At 45.4% G+C, this 23,477-nt stretch overlaps 1 protein-coding gene across 2 annotated transcripts in view; it reads right to left on the reverse strand.

Moving 5' to 3' along the window:
- Nucleotides 1-710: 710 nt before the first annotated feature.
- The window catches only part of LOC131105429 (oxysterol-binding protein-related protein 10-like), a 38,042-nt gene continuing 15,275 nt past the window's right edge, over nucleotides 711-23,477 (reverse strand). The window contains exons 7-12 of one of the 2 annotated variants that reach the window (XM_078790685.1): nucleotides 14,818-14,970; nucleotides 14,062-14,569; nucleotides 10,515-10,701; nucleotides 10,248-10,430; nucleotides 8,313-8,466; nucleotides 711-1,937 (exon numbers count right to left, since the gene is read on the reverse strand). In XM_078790685.1, coding sequence (XP_078646811.1) covers nucleotides 1,842-1,937; nucleotides 8,313-8,466; nucleotides 10,248-10,430; nucleotides 10,515-10,701; nucleotides 14,062-14,569; nucleotides 14,818-14,970 — 1,281 coding nt within the window. In that variant the 3' untranslated portion in view covers nucleotides 711-1,841. Of the gene's footprint in view, nucleotides 1,938-8,312; nucleotides 8,467-10,247; nucleotides 10,431-10,514; nucleotides 10,702-14,061; nucleotides 14,570-14,817; nucleotides 14,980-23,477 lie in introns of both variants that reach the window. The other variant, XM_058053543.2, reaches the window with a different exon arrangement.

The raw sequence follows: 23,477 nt of genomic DNA on the forward strand, positions 1-23,477 counted from the left end.
CCACTTAAAGGTCAGACAGGTGGAAAAATCATAATAGGTCCCCTTTAACTCACTCAATTTTAATTTTTCCTTGGTACTGGTCATTTTTGATGATGTAAAAGATGTCTTCTTGGGCAAGCAAAACATATAAATACATCTTTGGTAGGAAAGAGGAAATAAGGTAAGTGACTCACTGCATTCACTCCTCTGACGTGTCTCGTCCCGGCACCGTTTAGCTGTAGCATTTTCCTATCCTGGTTTAAACCTGCTTCTGTTGTAGTGTTTTACTCCTCCTCCTCATCCTCCATGAACCCGAATATTCATTTACAGTATTCCATAATGGCGTTCTACGATGGTCTACGGCCATTCAGAATGCACATGTAAAGATGTGGAAAAAAAACACACAAAAAAAACAAAGGGGTTTTCATTTAATCTTCCTATAATTTGTGGTTGAAAGTAGGGCACTTTGGCTGCTCGGTGCTGTTGCACAGTGGCGCCACAGGGGGGCGTTGCGGCTTGGTAGTTGGGAAGGCCACACACAGCGATGAAGAAGAAATAAATGAACTGCTGTGCTGGAGAGACGACCAACTGTTCCCGCGCTTTCATGTGTTTCAGGTTGGTGAAAAATAAATGTTTTTAAGTACACCACGATATATAGTAGTCATGTAGAGTGACTTTTGATGCCTCTGTACTGCATGTTAGTTGTTTATGTGAGAAAAGAAAGAAAGTCTTGTGTATATACATGTGTATATTCGCTAATGCTAACAGGCCTAGCGGTGAGAACCGAAGCCTGGCCGCCTTTAGCACCCATTTTAGGTGCAAGTGAAGTAGATTAGACTAGACAAAATTGATGTATATTTCAATGTATATTTTTTTCTTATATATATTATCTTAATATGGCTATTTCCTGTCAATTAGGTTTAGGTTAGGCTGTGAGGTCTGCGCGCTAACCACTAGACTGCCGTGCCGCCCTCTCTTTATTTTATTTATTTATTTTCACTTATTTGTATTTATTTTTTTAGACTTTTTTTAATTTATTGTCCGAGTGGTTAGCGCGCAGCCCTCACAGCTAGGAGACCAGGGTTCAATTCCACCCTCGGCCATCTCTGTGTGGAGTTTGCATGTTCTCCCCGTGCATGCGTGGGTTTTCTCCGGGTACTCCGGTTTCCTCCCACATTCCAAAAACATGCTAGGTTAATTGGCGAATCCCAATTGTCCATAGGTATGAATGTGAGTGTGAATGGTTGTTTGTCTATATGTGCCCTGTGATTGGCTGGCAACCAGTCCGGGGTGTACCCCGCCTCTCGCCCAAAGACAGCTGGGATAGGCTCCAGCACCCCCGCAAGGAAAAAGCGGTAGAAAATGAATGATGAATAAATAATTTATTGTCTTACTTATTTTACATATTTGCAAGTGTTCTCTTAGTTATCTTTATGGTATTTAAAAAAAATCAAAGATGTGTTAAAAAAAGTGAGTACATCCCTAAAATTTGTGCAAATATTTTATTATATTACTTTTCATGGTACGCTTGGATAGAATGAAAGTAGTCAGTGTACAGCTTGTATAGAAATTAGCAGTTCCCCCAGATGAACTCAACACACAGTCAGTTTATGTCCAGACCGCTGGCAACAAAATGAATAATGCAACACCAGTTTTCCCACCACAGGACTGGTCTCTCATTGCCTGTTTAGTACATTACTATACACCGCTAACAAGACATTGTTGTCAGTACGTTGTCCAGGGAACAATAGATGATGGAAGGGGCCCTGTGTGGTCAGAAAACCCCCCAAAAAAAACACCTTTTAATCATCACCTCCCAATTGAATTAGCTGATGGAAAGTTGGATTCTCCTCACTGGTGTTTTAGTCGTCCCCTGTGATCACTCCACTTGTTCTCAGAGATGGAGGACGTCTGCTTTCAAGGTTCCAGAGCGGGTTGTGGTACACCCAACCTTCACCCTAAATACACACACACAGAAGTGAAAAATCAAGTTGCTTGTGCAATACAGTGTACTGTATTTCTGATTTTACATTTACAACAAACAAAATTTGCCCATCTATGTATTTATGTGCACCTTCCTGGATACAGTTGTAACTGCCTCTCAGTCAGTGTATGTGTCAGTTTTTGGTTCCTACCTATTTTCGTTTTTGGTTCCTACCTCGGTGCATATATAAGTTAATGAGGTGGAATTGATTTTCTGTAAAATCGTTGTTTCCGCACGTGCCCATTTAATACAGTAAAGTCTCGTTATATCGATATTCTCGGGAGTCGGAAAAAATACCGATATAACCGGACTACCCATATATCCGATCCTGCGCCGAACCAAGGCCCCGATGGTCACTCTGTCAGAGCTCCAGCGTTCCTCTGTGGAGAGAGGAGAGCCTTCCAGAAGGACAACCATCTCTGCAGCAATCCACCAATCAGGCCTGTATGGTAGAATGGCCAGACGAAAGCCACTCCTTAGTAAAAGGAACATGGCAGCCCGTCTGGAATTTGCCAAAAAGCACCTGAATGACTCTCAGACCATGAGAAACAAAATTCTCTGGTCTGATGGCTTTCGTCTGGCCACTCTACCATACAGGCCTGATTGGTGGATTGCTGCAGAGATGGTTGTCCTTCTGGAAGGCTCTCCTCTCCCCACAGAAGAACGCTGGAGCTCTGACAGAGTGACCATCGGGGCCTTGGTCACCTACCTGACTAAGGCTCTTCTTCCCCGATCGCTCAGTTTAGAAGGCCGGCCAGCTCTAGGAAGAGTCCTGGTGGTTCCAAACGTCTTCCATTTACGAATAATGGAGGCCACTGTGCTCATTGGGACCTTCAAAGCAGCAGAAATTTTTCTGTATCCTTCCCCAGATTTGTGCCTCAAGACAATCCTGTCTCGCAGGTCTACAGACAGTTCTTTTGACTTCATGCTTGGTGTTTGTGCTCTGACATGCACAGTCAACTGTGGGACCTTATATAGACAGTTATTATATTTCCAAATCATGTCCAATCAACTGAATTTACTGCAGGTGGACTCCAATTAAGCTGTAGAAAGATCTCAAGGATGAACAGTGGAAAAAAGATGCACCTGAGCTCAATTTTGAGCTTCATGGCAAAGGCTGTGAATACTTATGTAAATGTGATTTTTTGGTTTTCTATTTTTAATAAATTCAAAACATGTCAAAAAATTTTTTTTTCACATTGTCATAATAGAGTATTTTGTGTAGAATTTTGAGGTAAGAGATTAATTTAATTCAGTTTGGAATGAGGCTGTAACATGACAAAATGTAGAAAAAGTGAAGCGCTGTGAATACTTTCCGGATGCACTGTACATATGAAAAACAGTGATTATTGCAAGCGATAAAAAGATATCTGAATACAACACAATTAAATACATGTATTTGTACGCTTGTGTCTTCGTTGGAATAGGTGTGTATGCTATGTCAGTTGGTTCTTCTGTTGCAGGCATGTGTTTGGCCAGCTATGTGGGGCGGGTTGAGCATGACCTGTGAACCAGGAAGTGCGGGAATCGGTGTGTGTGCTGTGCTCTGGTGGTGGAAGTATGAAAAATAAAGTTGACTGGAAGCAGCCGTTCGCCGTGTTCTTTTTTGGTATTGAAATCCTTAAGCAAAGATTGATTTAAGCTGCTTTTGTATCGATATAAGCAGACCAAATTGGCTGGCGGGAGATGAAAAGGGCATCGTAGTAACCGGATTATCATAATAACCGGGTATCGTACTAACGGAACTAATTATATCATAAAAGACTAGAAATTTGCCGGGAAATGAAAATAGTATCGTAATAAGTAGTAATTCGTTATAACCGATATCGATATAACGAGACTTTACTGTAGTTACACCCATAGAAAACAAGCTCCGTTGTTTGCCACGCTATTTAGAGCGCAAAAGCTGACAGTTGCTAAAAGTTAAAGATCATCTCTATAATTCCCCACTAAGGTATGTGTGCAGCCATTAAGGTGCAGTATATGTGTTTTGTTTTATTTTCGTTTCAGTCTCTTAGTGTCTTAGTTTACAGTTTGCTGTGCCAGCTAATGTTAATGCTAATGAGTGTGTTGCACATGTGATGGTTGTTTGTTGAAATGTATGTGATGTGGCAAGTTTTTTTGTACTATTGTAAAGAAAGAGTTTAATGATAAGAAAATGAATTTGTAGACATAATGTTATTGTATATCTGTGTATTATGCGACCAGTAATTTATTGTATTTTGTAAGCGGTAGAAAATGAATGAATGAATGTATCCGTTTGAACACCCTTTTAGTTCTCGCGTTGTTTTTGCAATAAATCCATGAGTAAAACACAAGAACTAGTTGCTGTCTGATCGTTGCACATCCGAGGGCGTTACAACAGTCATTGAAGAAACAAAACAAAACACTGATGTTACTGTGTTATATTTTAAGGAGCAAGCCATGGAGGCTGAAAAAAACAAAAAAAACCATCAGAGATCGCAACAACATTGCATGTGGCCAAATCAAATGGTTTTTACCCCGGGCTCACACTGGATCCGTTGCAGCTGCAGTCCTGATCCAATCCATCTAGCCTTGTATACAGGAAGTTCTAGTGAATAATAGCCGTATTTGCCTGCACAGCCATGGTGTTGTAGATTTTGGTGTCTTTTCACTTAATAGATTCACATTCATGTTTATTATTAATAAATTGACCAGAGAGTACTCTGGTGTCTTTGACGTCTGCGACGCCCCCCCAAAAAGTTAGAACCTGATCAGATTATTTCCGTTTCCAAGATTCAACTACCCGACGGATCCCCTGAATAGACCTTAGCAGGGAGGCTGAGGAGTGTGATTCCACGATAGTTGGAACACACCCTTCGGCCCCCCTTAAAAAGGAGGACCGTCCCCTGATCTGCTAATCCAGAGGTACGGCCCCCGATGTCCACATGATGCTGCAGAGCCATGTCAACCAAGACACTCCCACAGCATCCAGGGCCTTAAGAAACTCTGGGCGGATCTCATCCACCCCCGGGTCCCTGCCACCGAGGAGCTTTTTGACAACTTCAGCATCTGAAGAGCCCCCTGTGGTGTCCCAGGCACTGCTTCCTCATTGGAAGACGTATCGATGGGATTGAAGTATTGAAGGTCTTTGTATTTGTAAGTATTCCTTTCACCGATCCACAACATCTCCAATTGAGGTCAGCAGCACATCATCGTCACCATACAAGGTGTTGACTGCTTCCCCCTCCTCACCAGGTGGTGATCGGTTGAGGATGATCGTGACGGCCACAACAACATAACACCGCTCAGGATCAGATCAGGGGGGCCGTTTCTCCCAATCACGCCTCTCCAGGTCTCACTGTCTCTGCTAACATGAGCGTTGAAGTCCCCCGTGGAGAACAAGGGAATCCCCCCAAGGAACACTCTCCACTCTCACATGAACAGTAGGTGTGTATTGGGTATTGTGTATATGTCCACATGGACAGGCTCTTACATGATCCAAAACATACAGTGCATCCGGAAAGTATTCACAGCGCTTCACTTTTTCTACATTTTGTCATGTTACAGCCTCATTCCAAACTGTATTAAATTAATCTCTTACCTCAAAATTCTACACAAAATACTCCATTATGACAATGTGAAAAAAGTTTTTTTTTTGACATGTTTTGAATTTATTAAAAATAGAAAACAAAAAAATCACATTTACATAAGTATTCACAGCCTTTGCTTAATACTTTGTTGATCCACCTTTGGCAGCAATTACAGCCTCAAGTCTTTTTGAATATGATCCCACAAGTTTAGCACACCTATCTTTAGGCAGTTTTGCCCATTCTTCTTTGCAATAAGTCTCAAGCTCCATCAGGTTGGATGAGAGACGTCTGTGCACAGCCATTTTCAGATCTCTCCAGAGATGTTCGATCGGATTCAAGTCTGGACTCTGGCTGGGCCACTCCAGGACATTCACGGAGTGGTTCTGAAGCCAATCTTTTGAGATCTTGGCTGTGTGCTTCGGGTCGTTGTCCTGCTGAAAAATGAACCTTCGCCCCAGCCTGAGATCAAGAGCTGGAGCAGGTTTTCATCCAGGATATCTCTATATATTGCTGCATTCATTTTTCCTTCTATCCTGACTAGTCTGCCAGTTCCTGCTGCTGAAAAACATCCCCACAGCATGATGCTGCCACCACCATGCTTCACTGTAGGGATGGTATTGGCCTGGTGATGAGCAGTGTCTGGTTTCCTCCAAACATGGCGCCTGGCATTCACACCAAAGAGTTCAATCTTTGTCTCATCAGACCAGAGAATTTTGTTTCTCATGGTCTGAGAGTCATTCAGGTGCTTTTTGGCAAATTCCAGACGGGCTGCCATGTTCCTTTTACTAAGGAGTGGCTTTCGTCTGGCCATTCTACCATACAGGCCTGATTGGTGGATTGCTGCAGAGATGGTTGTCCTTCTGGAAGGCTCTCCTCTCTCCACAGAGGAACGCTGGAGCTCTGACAGAGTGACCATCGGGGCCTTGGTCACCTCCCTGACTAAGGCCCTTCTTCCCCGATCGCTCAGTTTAGAAGGCCGGCCAGCTCTAGGAAGAGTCCTGGTGGTTCCAAACGTCTTCCATTTACGAATAATGGAGGCCACTGTGCTCATTGGGACCTTCAAAGCAGCAGAAATTTTTCTGTATCCTTCCCCAGATTTGTGCCTCAAGACAATCCTGTCTCGCAGGTCTACAGACAGTTCTTTTGACTTCATGCTTGGTGTTTGTGCTCTGACATGCACAGTCAACTGTGGGACCTTATATAGACAGTTATTATATTTCCAAATCATGTCCAATCAACTGAATTTACTGCAGGTGGACTCCAATTAAGCTGTAGAAAGATCTCAAGGATGATCAGTGGAAAAAAGATGCACCTTCATGGCAAAGGCTGTGAATACTTATGTAAATGTGATTTCTTAGTTTTCTATTTTTAATAAATTCAAAAAAAGTAAAAAAAAAAAAAACTTTTTCACATTGTCATAATGGAGTATTTTGTGTAGAATTTTGAGGTAAGAGATTAAATTAATACAATTTGGAATGAGGCTGTAACATGACAAAATGTGGAAAAAGTGAAGCGCTGTGAATACTTTCCGGATGCATCATGGTGATAGTGCCATGGTGTGGTTGTCTATGGAAATGCTGCACTTATATTTATGACAAAATTCTAACAAAATTCTATTGTTTCAGACAATATTATGCACTCGTATTCGGACAAATGTTTTACAACTCGTTACAGCTCTCACCGTGTATTAATAACCTAACGAGACGCACAGCATATTGGATGCTAACCAGAGAATGAACGCAAATCAAGTTAAAATTATGGTATGAATTTTCGACATTAACCAAAAAAACGGGGGGACCTAAAACTAACACTAGTAAGTCTTTTAATACCAGGCTTTAAGAGGTTAACCCAAAACTTAATCAACTCAAGGCGAGGTCAAAGGAAAATTGCACCTTTTTTGGAATTTTGTCCATCTACAATCCATTACTATTAATGAATTATTATTATTGTGGATCCATAAGTGCACTGAAGATGCACTAAAGCAGTGCATCTCAAATTCTGGGGCGGGTCCCTGCGGGGTGGCACGGGGAACTGTCTGGGGCGCCATTTTAGTGCAGCCCTGCCAACATCTAGAAATTTGTAGCGGCAAAGCCTTTTTAATTTCGGACCATGTACAATAACAATAAAGGCATACTATATTATTCACTTCTATCAGCCATGAACACGCATGTCTTTTTCTTTTCTAATGATATAAAAAAAGATAAAGAGGCAGCTCATTAATGCACATAATGGGACACACCTATTCTGGCTACATTGCCCGCTATTGAAACATACAGCAAAGTTTTGTGCTTTTATATCCATAAATTGGGCTGCATGGCGGGCGAGTGGTTAGCACGCAGACCTCACAGCTAGGAGACCAGGGTTCAATTCCACCCTCGGCCATCTCTGTGTGGAGTTTGCATATTCTCCCCGTGCATGCGTGGGTTTTCTCCGGGTACTCCGGTTTCCTCCCACATTACAAAAACATGCTAGGTTATTAGCGACTCCAAATTGTCCATAGGTATGAATGTAAGTGTGAATGGTTGTTTGTCTATATGTGCCCTGTGATTGGCTGGCGACCAGTCCAGGGTGTACCCTGCCTCTCGCCCAAAGACAGCTGGAATAGGCTCCAGCACCCCCGCGACCCTCGTGAGGAAAAGCGGTAGAAAATGAATGAATGAATATCCATAAATTATTCAGCATGTAGTACAACAGGTACATTCAGGATAACATGTAATACTTAGTTTTTTTGCTGTATTTCGATAATTTTAAACATGACAGGAACTTCCTTCCTGGGTGCATTGTTTCTTCCTCACCTCTTTGATGAAATATTTGGGCTTCCAAGGAGTTTTGCTGGCAGCTCTCTGTTTGCCTGAGCTCCGCTGTCTCTCTTCAAGGCGGTGTTTGTGTTCCGTGGCTTCATCCATTTTTCCTGCCCGAAGAGATGCAGTCACGTGCTGCCAAAGGCGCCTAGACGCAAAGACACCATCACATAGTTAATGGACATTTTGTATGCACACTTTATATATACACAGTATATCACAGATCATTGATTTTAATGAATGAAATATTACAGTTGGAAATGGTGGAGTCCATAGAAACAGCAAAATTGACCACAGAGACCTGGATCAGAATCACACATAGTGGAAAATTCAGATCAGAGGGACCGCAACTTCTGTGGAAAAGCTAACCATCCATCTTCTTCCACTTTCCAGGGTTAGGTCAAAGCACAGACTATTTAGTCCAGCTCCTCCCGACAGATCCCGAGGGGTTCCCAACCAGTTGAGAGAGATATACTCCAAAGTGTCCTGGATCTTCCTTGAGGTCTCCTGCCAGTTAAATGTGCCCCTGAACACCTCTCCAGGGAGCAGTCAGGTAAAACCTTGCAAGGAAGTCTCCAGTCTCGCTAAAGTGACCCCCGAAAACTAAACTCAATGGCACAGATTGCTCCAGACGATCAGAAGTTTCAGGGGCTGCAGCCCCCTGCAGGTCCCCGAAAATATGAAGATCGGGACCTGCCTAATACAAAGGCCGGAGTTCGGTGTGTACCCACAGTGGTTAGTCAAGACCCATAGTTGAGCCACTTTGAGCCAGAGTTGAAATTATTATGAGCTAGTACTGATGGCAATTAATGGCCTATTCCATCCGCCCCAAAGCTCCGTAGCTCCTGAAAGGGAGTCTTGCTAACAGATGCAGTTTAGAAAGTGAAGTTTGTGGAGTCAAAAACATCAGTCTTAAGACCATATCCACTCCATTTTGAAGAAATGAAACATTCAAACAGCCAACCTAGACTCTCTTGGGACATCTGTGCTACGTAGATGCCTTGAATACAAGCCATATCCAACAGAAACAAAGATTGGGAACTGGGGTTTGCTGCTCTGTCTGCGGAATGCTTTGGGACTTAAGAGTTCGGACTCCGGAAACCACATGAGATCCCATGCCTCTACAATGGAATCGGGTAGATGTCCTGACCAGATACCCGAGCCGCTTCATCTAGCTCCTCTCAATTCCTGAGGAGCTGCGGTTCTACTCTGACTTTCTCCTGGATGAGGGAGAGCCCAGCCACCCTAAGGAGGTTACTCATTTTGACCGTTTGTACTGTACGCAACCTTGTCCTTTGGATCGGTAGTGGTAGTGTCCTTTGGATCGCTAGTGTCCTTTGGATCGCTAGTGTCCTTTGGATCGCTAGTGTCCTTTGGATCGCTAGTGTCCCTTGGATCGCTAGTGTCCCTTGGATCGCTAGTGTCCCTTGGATCGCTAGTGTCCCTTGGATCGCTAGTGTCCCTTGGATCGCTAGTGTCCCTTGGATCGCTAGTGTCCCTTGGATCGCTAGTGTCCCTTGGATCGGTAGTGTCCTTTCGATCACTACCGAAAGCTCATGATCTTTGGATACTACTTTTAAAAAAAAAACTAGAAAAATCAGATCAGAGGCTGATCCGACTTCTGTTCCTGCTTCAATGTCATGCTCAAACATCCAGGCATGCTCGGCTGGGATCCAAGTACAAACAAAAGTGCGGCCCGCGCAGGCTGATCAGTTGACTCTTGGGACACCGGTGCATATTGGGCTCAACTGGATTTAGGTCTGGAGCACAGGCGAGAGTCATGGCAGAGTCTGAGAGTAAAAGGCGACTATCACCTGAACTTGTCATCAGTCAACCAACCAAGTCATCCATTGAACCTAACGACGCTCTAACGACTTTTTTTACCAGTCAACAATTCGACACATTAGATGATGTATAGGAGCGACTCACCGTGACTCATTCTGTTCCTGCTTCTCTACTGGTCTGATCTTCTTTTTGATGACCGGGAGTTTTGAGGTATCAATCGTCTTGTTTTCTCCATTTCCGTAAGTAAACTCCAGGACCCCGTTCCACTCACCCTGCGCTTTACACACAATGTTTCCTGTTTGATTGTGCTTTACTTCAGCTGTTACTCTGTAAAAATAAGAGTACAGCAAACATTGAGCAAGCTTTCAAGGATCTACATTTTCTTGTCGTATGTCAGTTGTGTTCACTTACCTGTGGACTTTCCCTCCGTAGAAAGGTTTGGTGTGAAAGATGACTGTGGCTGAGTAGCCTGTTTTGGCACAACTGATTGTGACCTTTCCCCCAAGCTCCACCCAGGGCACAGCCAGAATAGACCGAGCGTAGGCACAAGGCAGTGTGAACACGTAGTCTTCATCATGCTCTGACAGATGTAGAACACCTGGGAGAAACAGGGGGAAGGTGCATTGGGTTGATAGATCCAGACTGGTTAATTGAAGAATGGAGACGTAGTGAATGGGAGATTATGAGCTACCGTGTTGCGTTCAGAAGGGAGACAATAATTAAAGCTATGTTCAAAACCCATCCTCCTGACTTCAGTAAATCCTCTGCATCACAGATGACATTACAACCACAATAAATGACACAATCTGATGATGTAGCTTTTTATTCTTGTCACTTATACAGAAGTACGAGCCAAATAGTGCAATCATCCGTCCATACATATACAACATACTATGCAGTGAGACGAGGGGTGACAGGACGGGGTGATTGGACGATAAAGGGGGGGAGGGGAAAAAAACAACTCCAAACTAGACTCCTAAATGAAGGAGAACAGTGTGGGACTGTTAAAAAAACCTCGGCATACAATTTGGCATACAAGACTCAAGACCAGCGCCACAAAAGGAAAGTAACCGAGCCAGCCAGGCTACCTGCAGCCACTTACGGCGCAAGCCATGGTCCCCGCACCGGGGGGAGGGGGGATATAGCAGCGAAAGCATTGTATGAGAAGGGGTGGGGGGTGAGTTCAATGCATATGTGTGTCTTTGGATGCACGAGTGCGTGGCCTGCTTCGCTTCCCCTGTCAGGCGCCCAAACTTGGAGCTCAGTTCGCAGGGTGTCAATGCGATACACAGCAGTTGCCATGGAGAAGTTGGTGGTGGGCCCAGAGAAGAGAAACAACATTCCGTGAAGAAATAATGGAGGGTCAGAGCTTCCCGCTGCAGAAATCTCTTGGGAGATGTTGTTTTCACAACACAACCTTTGTTAGCCGTGGTGGGGACGCCAAAATCCAGATTAAGAATATTGTTTGGGTTAGTTGGGGCAGCCACAATCCGATAGACCAGGTCACTCTAGTGTCCATTCTGGTCTCCCAATTGATCCAACTGAATGTGCAAAGCCGAAATCTTCAAGATGGCATCCTTGTTGTGATTGGCAGTCACAGTCAGAGTGTGAACGGCTTCGTCCTTCGGCCAACTCGATCCACTGCCGCCATCATACGAATTCTGCGATACACCAGGAAAGTGCCCAATCCAATCAGCAACACACCTGGTATCATGGTTCCGAATAGGTAGACGTCTTCCATGTCCTCCACGGAAAGATTTGCCAGGCACATGACCTTCCACTTTCCCCAACCAGCGCCAACCCGTCTCCACCACATCTCCCATCCGCCCACCAACCCGCCAAGTAGGACACCCCGGAGGCGGGAAGACTGCCACCAGACCGGAGACATAGGGGGCCAACCAGACACCGGCAAATAGCAGGGGCCACCCGTGAGCCACCGGCCAGAAACCCTTGGTCGAGGCTCCCCCACGACCCAGAGCTCACCACCCTTCCCCCAAGCAAGCCCCCCCGCCAATCCCGTCCTGCGCCGCGCAGAGCACCTCCCAACCGCTACCCGCCCCAGTATCCGCGCAGTACTAGTAATAATAGTACTACAGTACTATTATGCTAGGTGTTAGCATGCTAAGATTAGCATCTTAGCTAATACAATTCGACAGGTCGCGAGTTGGAGACCCCTGGTTTATCCTTTCTATTCCAACTATCAATTAAATTGTATTGTACCAGAGATAGCATATTGCACATCCATCCACGGCAAGCTAACATCATTGATATACGCTTTCCTGGAAAGACTCAGCAACGCCATTTATATATTTAGTATATATCCCATGCTTGAATAAAGACATTCTAAGCGGGTCACTGGCAAATTCTGCTTGACCTCAATTGAATCGTGATTTAGAATTTCAAACTGTGCCATCTGGGCTCCCATGAAGATTTGCTCACCCCTTCCTCTCTGAAGCTTATGTAACAGCCAGCTGTTCTATGTCCAGGTCAAACTCAGTCACATCTCTTTCCCTACCACACACACACGAGCAGGTTTAAGTTGGTCAAGCAGAAAACGTACTGTATAGTACTGTTCCACATCCTCAACTATATTTAGCTCATTCACCTTTGTGCATGTGTGCATGAATGACTGCATGCATATGTATCTACGAGTAAATACATAAAATTAAGAAATATTCAACAGTGGAAATATAGTCCGAGTCCACCAATGAATGACGCAGGTATCTGATATGGCTATGAAAATATTAATTTTTGATAAACGGTTCGCTCCTACCCCTCCAAACCCTCCTGTTAGCCCTTTACGTTATCCATTAACATTTGCAATAAAAGTGAGACTCAATTAGACTGAGCTCCAGAACCCTCACCTTCTCTCTTCAATTTCCCTAGCTCCCCCCGCTACACAATCAAGTTTGCAGGCTGGATTCATTGTGGAAGGAAGTGCTAACAAAGTCTCACAGTGCATAACTATGGTGCATTCAAGGCCCACCAAAGAAAGTGCGAAAACTCAAACGCATGAAAAAAGCACCAGTGAAGCATCACAAAAAGATGCGCACACTAGTACATATGTATGTATCTGCTGTACATTTACCAATATCTGTGGTGTCCAAACGCTTTACAGCAAAGGGCCACATCCAGAAAAATGAAAATGATCCTCTGCTGATTAAATAATTATCAATAATAAAAAAAATAATAATCAAAACGTGGCTTTGCTCCTAGTAGAGGGAACCCTTGTTGGCAAGAACTCAAGTCAGACATTTTTTGTAGTAGCTCACCAGGGTTTCTTAGGTGGGTGTGGTCTGTTTTTTTTACTGGTAATACTTTCCACATATTCCAAATATAGTTTTCAAGTTTCAGCTCCCGGCATAGATTTTCTATGGGATTAAAGTCTGGAATTCCAGGATCTCAATGTGTTCCTCTTGAGCTACTCCTTTATTAAGGAGTTTTTAATACTGAAGAACCCATCTCTTGACATTTACATTCTCCTCTGATTTCAGGTAAGCATTTGCAAAAAGAGAGCTCTGGAATACTTTTCTCTCTTCAATTGCCATTGTTGCATTATTAATGCATTATTTTAGCTGTTTGAAGATGAACTATATCAGCAAGTTGAAGTATTTGTGATTTTAGAACTAAGGAGTTAGTAGTATGTTCTCTGTAGGCGGCATTATGAATTATCCTTACTGACCTTTTTTGCAGTACATTTAGCGAGTGAAGATTGCTTTTATAAGGAGTTAGTATGTTCTCTGTAGGATCCTACTATACTACTATAGGAACATATTTTGACTTTATTCTTGTGAAATTACTGCAATTACTGCAAAATTTTGCCACAAATGGACACCCATCACTTATATTGTGACATATTTATAAATTCTTACTGACTTATGGTGGATGAGATAGGTTTTCTGAGTAAAAACACATGCTTTGTGTGAAAATAATAAATGTTTAAAGCTGTTTGTCTTACCTTGTCCGACCATTGAAACTCCAACAGACATGCCCATGAACTTGCTCTTGGTCCAGACGTAGGTATTAACACACATCCTCTTCTCCCTGCACTCACAGTAAAAGCCTGATACCGGTGGGTGGTGGGACACCTGCTCAGCCACAAACCGAACCTGATAAAAGTCAGCGTTTGTTCCGCCGCAACCGCCTGGCAACTTTTGTGAGGAGTTTGACGTTGTTGCCGAGATGGGAGCCGTACAGCTAGCAGCTCTGAGAGAGCGAACACGGTCCTGAGGAACATGCCAAGCGCAGTGGAAGGTCTCGCCCAGGATGGGGTTGTAGGGCTTTTTGGCCACAGCCCCTTTACGGCCCTCATGGAAGGCAGTGAGATAGTACTCAACAAAGCGGACGATGCGCTCCTCCGGCGTACAACCAACGGTGATTGAGAGAAACATGTCGGGGTGAGCCATGAAGTTAGCATACATCTCCAGCAGGGAGCGCTTCTCTAGTATGAACGTAGGGAGCACCACCTAAACAAAATATCATTACATTACATTACATTTTTCTCTTAATATTTTCACTTCATTCTTGTGAAATTACTGCTTGGCTCCAAATGACAGCTTTTTAAGATCATCACCACTAGATAGCATATTATTAGCGATTATTAGTTATCAGTTTGATAACTAGCACTCATTAGCACTCATTTCTATCCAGCCACCCATACTAAATTTGAGAAGAATCAAAGAGCAAACAACAAAGTCAAGGATGAGACATTCACCTTTGTGAGATCCATGCCAAGTTTGAGTTGGGAGAGGAGATGGCGGATGATGCTTCGCTGTTCATCAAGAACACCCAGGTCCTCCTCGTCGTTGTCCTCTGTGTCTGTGGTCTCGTCACTGGGATCCACATCGTCCGGACTGTTGGTCTGCTGCTGTCGCTGCTGATTGACATTTTTTGAGAATACCATGATTTAAGCAGAGTGGGGAAAAACATGTTGCATGTAATACTATATTCATAGCGTCTACAAATACTGTCTGACTTAAAAATGCCTGACTTCAGTTCTTGCCAACAAGGGTTCCCTCCACTAGGAGCGAAGCCACGTTTTGATTGGGGATGAAATAATTATTTCAAATAAAAATTTATTCATAACCTTGTTTTAAGTGTTTGTGTTTTGCTGGATTTGTTGGTGATAGTCCGTCTCTGTTAAAATAAACCTAGCCTAAAAATGATGGACTGCTCTGTCTTTGTCAGGAGTAAAATTACTAAATCAGCAGAGGATCATAATTATGAATATTATTATTAATGATTATTAATGATTATTTATTATTATTTATTAGAAACTACTAATAATTATTATTAATTAGTTGTGGACTCCTATAGAGCAGCTACACACCATAACCAGCACACAACGTTTTATAGTTCTTCCAGAATCTGCACCTATTCCAGCTGTATTTCTTTGGATTTCGTGCTTCCCGGGAAAACCGTCTAATTTAATGTATTCCACCCACGGCCCGCCTCCAGGCACGCCACCTCCGCTGTGGTTGCTCACACTTCCGAGTGCTTAGAAAGACTTCCGGTGTTGTGCCGCTAGCTGCAAACCCAACTTTATAGGAGTTGATAATAAACGTGATTTGTCTTTCTAAAAGCTTTAAACATACAGCCATACATATATGTTGGATCCCGAATCCCATCCGGTTGTAGACACTGGACAGTCCAAAGTTTCTCAAGAAAAGAGGTTACTTCAAGACCGCTCAATGGTAAGTAGCTTTGGCGTTTTACCAGTGTTTCAAAAACTCGGGTAGAGCCACTGATTTTGGTGGGAAATGGCTATTAGCAAACCCGCTGTCTGTATGCACACTCTATAATGCTACACAGACAACTGCTTTTGCTCCATGACTTACACAAAATAAACACAATTAGGACACTGATAAATTGTTACTTACTGCCTGCTTCCAAACGACAGAGTAACGTTGGAAAGGCATAGGGCTTCAGCAACTGTTTGTCGGCTAGTCCAGCTGCATACCGGCCCATGTTCACAAAACAATTCAGTGTTAAATGCCGTTGACAGATTAAAATGCATTTCTTTTGTGTTAGAATAAAATGTAGATACAATTATTATAGCGTTAGTTATCACCCTTATATCCATTTGCTTAGACAATAGAAAGTGTTTGAATGTGCTGAAGAAGGAATGTTCCTGTGACCCTGATCAGAGACCCCCAGCGACCCCCCCAGGTCCTGGAGGTGCCTGGAAGCACCAGCAACGAGCCTGCAGATGCTCATGTTAATCCTGCAAGAATGTGTCAAGATAAGAACTCATAAAATAATAAAAGTAATTAAAACTGCAAGCAGTGATGAGCGGGCTCGAGCACCCCGATGCGCTCGGGGGTACGCGCGGGTCGGGGTCGCGCGCGCGACCGGACGGGCGCGCGGACGCGCCGTACGAAAAACTGCGGTGAGCGGATAAGCGGTAAGGGAGTCACGGCACTTGCAATTTTCCGCCAGGAGGGGGCGACAGCGGCGGCGAGGCGGGTGCGCGGTCACGTCCCGTCCGATGCCGCGAACCGCCATAAAAAAATTCACGACGATCGGACCGCGCGGTAGGTCCTTGCGGCGGATATACGTTTCCGCCTGTGGGTGGCGCTATAGAGTGGTTGGCCCACACGGTAACGGACCGGAGGGTACCCCGAACCAACAGAAAAAATTAGGGGCCGATCCGACCGTGCGTAAGGAAGTTACGGCAGATATACATTTCCACCAGTTGGTGGCGCTATAGCGTATGTACACACACAGTCATAGACCAGAGGGTACCCCAGACCACCAGAAAAAATTTGGGCCTGATCCGACCATGTGGAAGGAAGTTACGGCTATATACATTTCCACCAGTTGGTGGCGCTATACAGTCTATGTACACACACAGTCATAGACCAGAGGGTACCCCAAACCACCAGAAAAAATTTGGGCTTGATCCGACCATGTGGATGGAAGTTACGGCTATATACATTTCCACCAGTTGGTGGCGCTATACAGTGTATGTACACACACAGTCATAGACCAGAGGGTACCCCAGACCACCAGAAAAAATTTGGGCCTGATCCGACCATGTGGAAGGAAGTTACGGCTATATACATTTCCACCAGTTGGTGGCGCTATACAGTCTATGTACACACACAGTCATAGACCAGAGGGTACCCCAAACCACCAGAAAAAATTTGGGCTTGATCCGACCATGTGGATGGAAGTTACGGCTATATACATTTCCACCAGTTGGTGGCGCTATACAGTGTATGTACACACACAGTCATAGACCAGAGGGTACCCCAGACCACCAGAAAAAATTTGGGCCTGATCCGACCATGTGGAAGGAAGTTACGGCTATATACATTTCCACCAGTTGGTGGCGCAGTTGGTGGCGCTGTGTTTAGAACATGGCTTCTGGAGCATTAGGTGCGTCCTGTCATGATAGACGTCTCCACCGAAAATCATAGTGATACGTGTAACGGGTGGCGAGGGATAATGAATTGAAACTTCTAGGTGGCGCTAGTGTGTCAATTTAGATTGGTGTCACATGGGAGCACCACCAGGGCGCTCAGGCCTGGATTAAGGCCTCACGTTTAAGATTTCAGCAGCCTGTGACCTTCTGCAGGCAAATGATGACCTTTTGATGGTCAATGGCGAAGGCTGACCATTCGCCGTGGCCACGCCCCCCACATGTGCTTTACACACATCATAGTCCATCAACTGACATCATCAGTCTGTCAGTCAAACTGTGTATTGACTTTGATGTACATTGCTTCAAGGCAAGGCCAGACACCAGGCAGGGCCAGATATGAAATGGTCAAAGTTTGGTGGCGTGCCACGCCCACATCCTATGGAGCGGCCCAAAATCCTTCGCAATTTAACGTGGGCCATCCGTCTAGTGTCCGTTGATGCAACAACGGACTCATTCGGTCAAACCCCCTAGGAGGAGTTCGTCAAGATACGACCCATACATCCGCCCCCAAATGGCCGCCGCCACCTAAAATGGCCGACTTCCTGTTGGTTTTAGAACATGGGTTATTGAGACTTTTTTGTGCGTCCTGTCACGAGTGATGTCTCCTCCGAAAATCATGCCGATACGTGCAACGGGAGGCGAGGGATAATTATTTTAAAACTTCTAGGTGGCGCTAGTGAGTCAATTTGGCTTGGTTTCATATGGGGGCCACACCAGGCCGCTCAGGCCTGGATTCTGACCCCCCCTATGAGTTTTCAAGCCCATGCGACCTTTTGCGGGCGAATGATGACCTTTTCTATGTAAATGGCGAGGCCTGAGCATTCGCCGCCAGGCCACGCCCACCACGTGCGCTTTTCCTGCATCATGGTCCATCAACAGGCTTCACCAGGCTGTCAGGCAGTGACCTTGTGACCCCGATGTTCATCTGATGAATCTCCTGGCAGAAAAGGCCTCATGTAGATGACACGCCTTTAGCCTGTCGCCAATAGGTGGTGCTGCGACGAAATCAGGAAGTGACCTACGGGGACCTTCGGGGCGGGGCCATGATCACATGTACCAAGTATGATGAAGATCTGACCACGTGGAGCCAAGTTATTCACGTCTACAGTTACGCTCAGCGTGCAAGGCCCGGACATATGAAAATGGGCAAAATTTGGGGGCGTGCCACGCCCACATCGTATGGAATATCCCAAAATCCTTCGCAATTTAACGTCGGCCATCCGTCTAGTGTCCGTTGATGCAACAACGGACTCATTTGGTCAAACCCCCTAGGAGGAGTTCGTCGAGATACGACCCCAACTTCTGGCACGAAAAAGGCCGCCGCCATCCAAAATGGCCGACTTCCTGTTCGTTTTCCAATATGGGTTCTTGAGACTTTTTGGTCCGTCCTGTCACGATAGACGTCTCCACCAAGTTTCGTGACGATAGGTGAAACTGGTGGCGGGGGCCAATTTTTTCAAAAATTAAAGGTGGCGCTAGAGAGTCAATTTTGGAACATTGTTTTCGGGACCCCCACCAGATCGAAATTTTCGCCAGACCTGACGCGCTTGCAAAATTTGGTGAGTTTTCGGGCATGTTAAGGCCCTCAAAATGGCCGTCCTTTCGTCAGAATAAAAAACGGAACGATTACAATAGGGCTTTCGCACTGGTCAGTGCTCGAGCCCTAATTACTCTCACATATACACACACACACATAGACAAACAAATACAGCTCATGCAACAGCCTCTGCCCCCCTTAGAGTTGCACGACCATGTAGTAGGGACCCCCGAAAGAGAATAAAAAGAGAGGAGTGTGGGTATGTTGTTTGTATGTTGTTGGTATGTTGTTTCCCTCTCCTCGCTGCGAGTAACTTTGAATATTGTTGTCTGTCTCTTCTCTATTTCTGTATATAAGTGTTTTTAAAAGTGTCACAGGAGTTTGAACCTGACATTTTGCTGGTAGAGAATCAGGAAATCCAACCACTCGTGCCTGATGGTGGCGTCTTTCGGAATTGTAAACAAATGTGGATTTCCCGTACGAGACATTGCGAGCAACATAAACAGAGGAGCAGAGCTTGGGGGAGGGCAGACATCTTATCTGACAGCCACGCCTTCTGTGACATCAGAATGGGGCAGTTTTACCACGCCTTCTGAAACCGAGCGTTGAGGGACATCCCAATTTTTTTTTTTTGCAAAAACCTTACACCTTACACACAAAGAAACACTATTTACGAGTCTTTGCTAGCAATGTAAACACAGAAGCAGAGCCCCACTCCTCTGTGACATCACAAAGGAACAGTTTTGCAACGCCCTCTGTAACCAAGTGTTTTGAGACATCCCAAACTTCTTTCAGGGCTCACTTCCAAATGCGCAAAACCTTATTATCTGAAACTTTGACATCGTTTAACACGAGAATACAACATTCTAACTACATTTATAGGTCCGAAAAGTGGCATAAAAAGTAGCACAATACTGGGCTCGACAATAACGATGTACCGATGGCCCGGGGCAAGTTAAAACAAAATTGGGGCAAGTAAATCCAATCAGTGATATTCCCGTTGGGCAAGTGCACTTTGGCATGCCATTGAATAGACACATTTGTGTACTAGTAAAGTGTTTTGAATCCAGAAAAAAATGCTCAATTTGTCAAACAATAATTTGTGAAGCAAAGGTGAGAAAAATCCACAGAGAAATGGAAGCGCTAGATTTTGTAGCTTGTGCAAAATCAGCACTTGGTATTGGATCTAATGGGTGGTGTTTCATTGTGACCACTTCAAATTGTCACAGCAATGTGATTCACTCACCTGTGCCATCATTAGGGCTCGAGCACTGACCAGTGCGAAAGCCCTATTGTAATCGTTCCGTTTTTTATTCTGACGAAAGGACGGCCATTTTGAGGGCCTTAACATGCCCGAAAACTCACCAAATTTTGCAAGCGCGTCAGGTCTGGCGAAAATTTCGATCTGGTGGGGGTCCCGAAAACAATGTTCCAAAATTGACTCTCTAGCGCCACCTTTAATTTTTGAAAAAATTGGCCCCCGCCACCAGTTTCACCTATCGTCACGAAACTTGGTGGAGACGTCTATCGTGACAGGACGGACCAAAAAGTCTCAAGAACCCATATTGGAAAACGAACAGGAAGTCGGCCATTTTGGATGGCGGCGGCCTTTTTCGTGCCAGAAGTTGGGGTCGTATCTCGACGAACTCCTCCTAGGGGGTTTGACCAAATGAGTCCGTTGTTGCATCAACGGACACTAGACGGATGGCCCACGTTAAATTGCGAAGGATTTTGGGATATTCCATACGATGTGGGCGTGGCACGCCCCCAAATTTTGCCCATTTTCATATGTCCGGGCCTTGCACGCTGAGCGTAACTGTAGACGTGAATAACTTGGCTCCACGTGGTCAGATCTTCATCATACTTGGTACATGTGATCATGGCCCCGCCCCGAAGGTCCCCGTAGGTCACTTCCTGATTTCGTCGCAGCACCACCTATTGGCGACAGGCTAAAGGCGTGTCATCTACATGAGGCCTTTTCTGCCAGGAGATTCATCAGATGAACATCGGGGTCACAAGGTCACTGCCTGACAGCCTGGTGAAGCCTGTTGATGGACCATGATGCAGGAAAAGCGCACGTGGTGGGCGTGGCCTGGCGGCGAATGCTCAGGCCTCGCCATTTACATAGAAAAGGTCATCATTCGCCCGCAAAAGGTCGCATGGGCTTGAAAACTCATAGGGGGGGTCAGAATCCAGGCCTGAGCGGCCTGGTGTGGCCCCCATATGAAACCAAGCCAAATTGACTCACTAGCGCCACCTAGAAGTTTTAAAATAATTATCCCTCGCCTCCCGTTGCACGTATCGGCATGATTTTCGGAGGAGACATCACTCGTGACAGGACGCACAAAAAAGTCTCAATAACCCATGTTCTAAAACCAACAGGAAGTCGGCCATTTTAGGTGGCGGCGGCCATTTGGGGGCGGATGTATGGGTCGTATCTTGACGAACTCCTCCTAGGGGGTTTGACCGAATGAGTCCGTTGTTGCATCAACGGACACTAGACGGATGGCCGACGTTAAATTGCGAAGGATTTTGGGCCGCTCCATAGGATGTGGGCGTGGCACGCCACCAAACTTTGACCATTTCATATCTGGCCCTGCCTGGTGTCTGGCCTTGCCTTGAAGCAATGTACATCAAAGTCAATACACAGTTTGACTGACAGACTGATGATGTCAGTTGATGGACTATGATGTGTGTAAAGCACATGTGGGGGGCGTGGCCACGGCGAATGGTCAGCCTTCGCCATTGACCATCAAAAGGTCATCATTTGCCTGCAGAAGGTCACAGGCTGCTGAAATCTTAAACGTGAGGCCTTAATCCAGGCCTGAGCGCCCTGGTGGTGCTCCCATGTGACACCAATCTAAATTGACACACTAGCGCCACCTAGAAGTTTCAATTCATTATCCCTCGCCACCCGTTACACGTATCACTATGATTTTCGGTGGAGACGTCTATCATGACAGGACGCACCTAATGCTCCAGAAGCCATGTTCTAAACACAGCGCCACCAACTGGTGGAAATGTATATCTGCCGTAACTTCCTGATTCATGGTCAGATTGTCTTGAAATTTTTTTTGGTGTGTTGGGTCAATCTCTGGTCTGTTATACTGTGTGTACATAGACTCTATAGCGCCACCAACTGGTGGAAATGTATATAGCCGTAACTTCCTTCCACATGGTCGGATCAAGCCCAAATTTTTTCTGGTGGTTTGGGGTACCCTCTGGTCTATGACTGTGTGTGTACATAGACTGTATAGCGCCACCAACTGGTGGAAATGTATATAGCCGTAACTTCCTTCCACATGGTCGGATCAGGCCCAAATTTTTTCTGGTGGTCTGGGGTACCCTCTGGTCTATGACTGTGTGTGTACATACACTGTATAGCGCCACCAACTGGTGGAAATGTATATAGCCGTAACTTCCATCCACATGGTCGGATCAAGCCCAAATTTTTTCTGGTGGTTTGGGGTACCCTCTGGTCTATGACTGTGTGTGTACATAGACTCTATAGCGCCACCAACTGGTGGAAATGTATATAGCCGTAACTTCCTTCCACATAGTCGGATCAGGCCCAAATTTTTTCTGGTGGTCTGGGGTACCCTCTGGTCTATGACTGTGTGTGTACATCGACTGTATAGCGCCACCAACTGGTGGAAATGTATATAGCCGTAACTTCCTTCCACATGGTCGGATCAGGCCCAAATTTTTTCTGGTGGTCTGGGGTACCCTCTGGTCTATGACTGTGTGTGTACATACGCTATAGCGCCACCAACTGGTGGAAATGTATATCTGCCGTAACTTCCTTACGCACGGTCGGATCGGCCCCTAATTTTTTCTGTTGGTTCGGGGTACCCTCCGGTCCGTTACCGTGTGGGCCAACCACTCTATAGCGCCACCCACAGGCGGAAACGTATATCCGCCGCAAGGACCTACCGCGTGGTCCGATCGTCGTGAATTTTTTTATAGCGGTTTGCGGTGTCGGACGGGACGTGACCGCGCACCCGCCTCGCCGCCGCTGTCGCCCCCTCCTGGCGGAAAATTGCAAGTGCCGTGACTCCCTTACCGCTTATCCGCTCGCCGCGGTTTTTCGTACGGCGCATCCGCGCGCCCGTCCGGTCGCGCGCGCGACCCCGACCCGCGCGTACCCCCGACCCGCGCGTACCCCCGAGCACGTCGGGGTGCTCGAGCCCGCTCATCACTGCTTGCAGTTTTAATTTGATTTGCTGCCGCTAATAAAATACTTGTTTAGGAGGCACTGGTTCATCACTTTTTGCTGTTTTCCTTCACAAGTTGTTGAAGAATTAGACCATGTTGGCAGAGACGCCATGATAGATGTTTTCCTAGTCAAACCATCGCTGATTGGTTGATCGCCAACAAGAATGGGTGTGGGTAAAATGCGATTCTGATTGGT

Source organism: Doryrhamphus excisus, linkage group LG5, assembly GCF_037039965.1.
Source record: "Doryrhamphus excisus strain RoL-2023G ecotype Guam linkage group LG5, RoL_Dexc_Guam_v1.1, whole genome shotgun sequence".
Classification (NCBI taxonomy): domain Eukaryota; kingdom Metazoa; phylum Chordata; class Actinopteri; order Syngnathiformes; family Syngnathidae; genus Doryrhamphus; species Doryrhamphus excisus.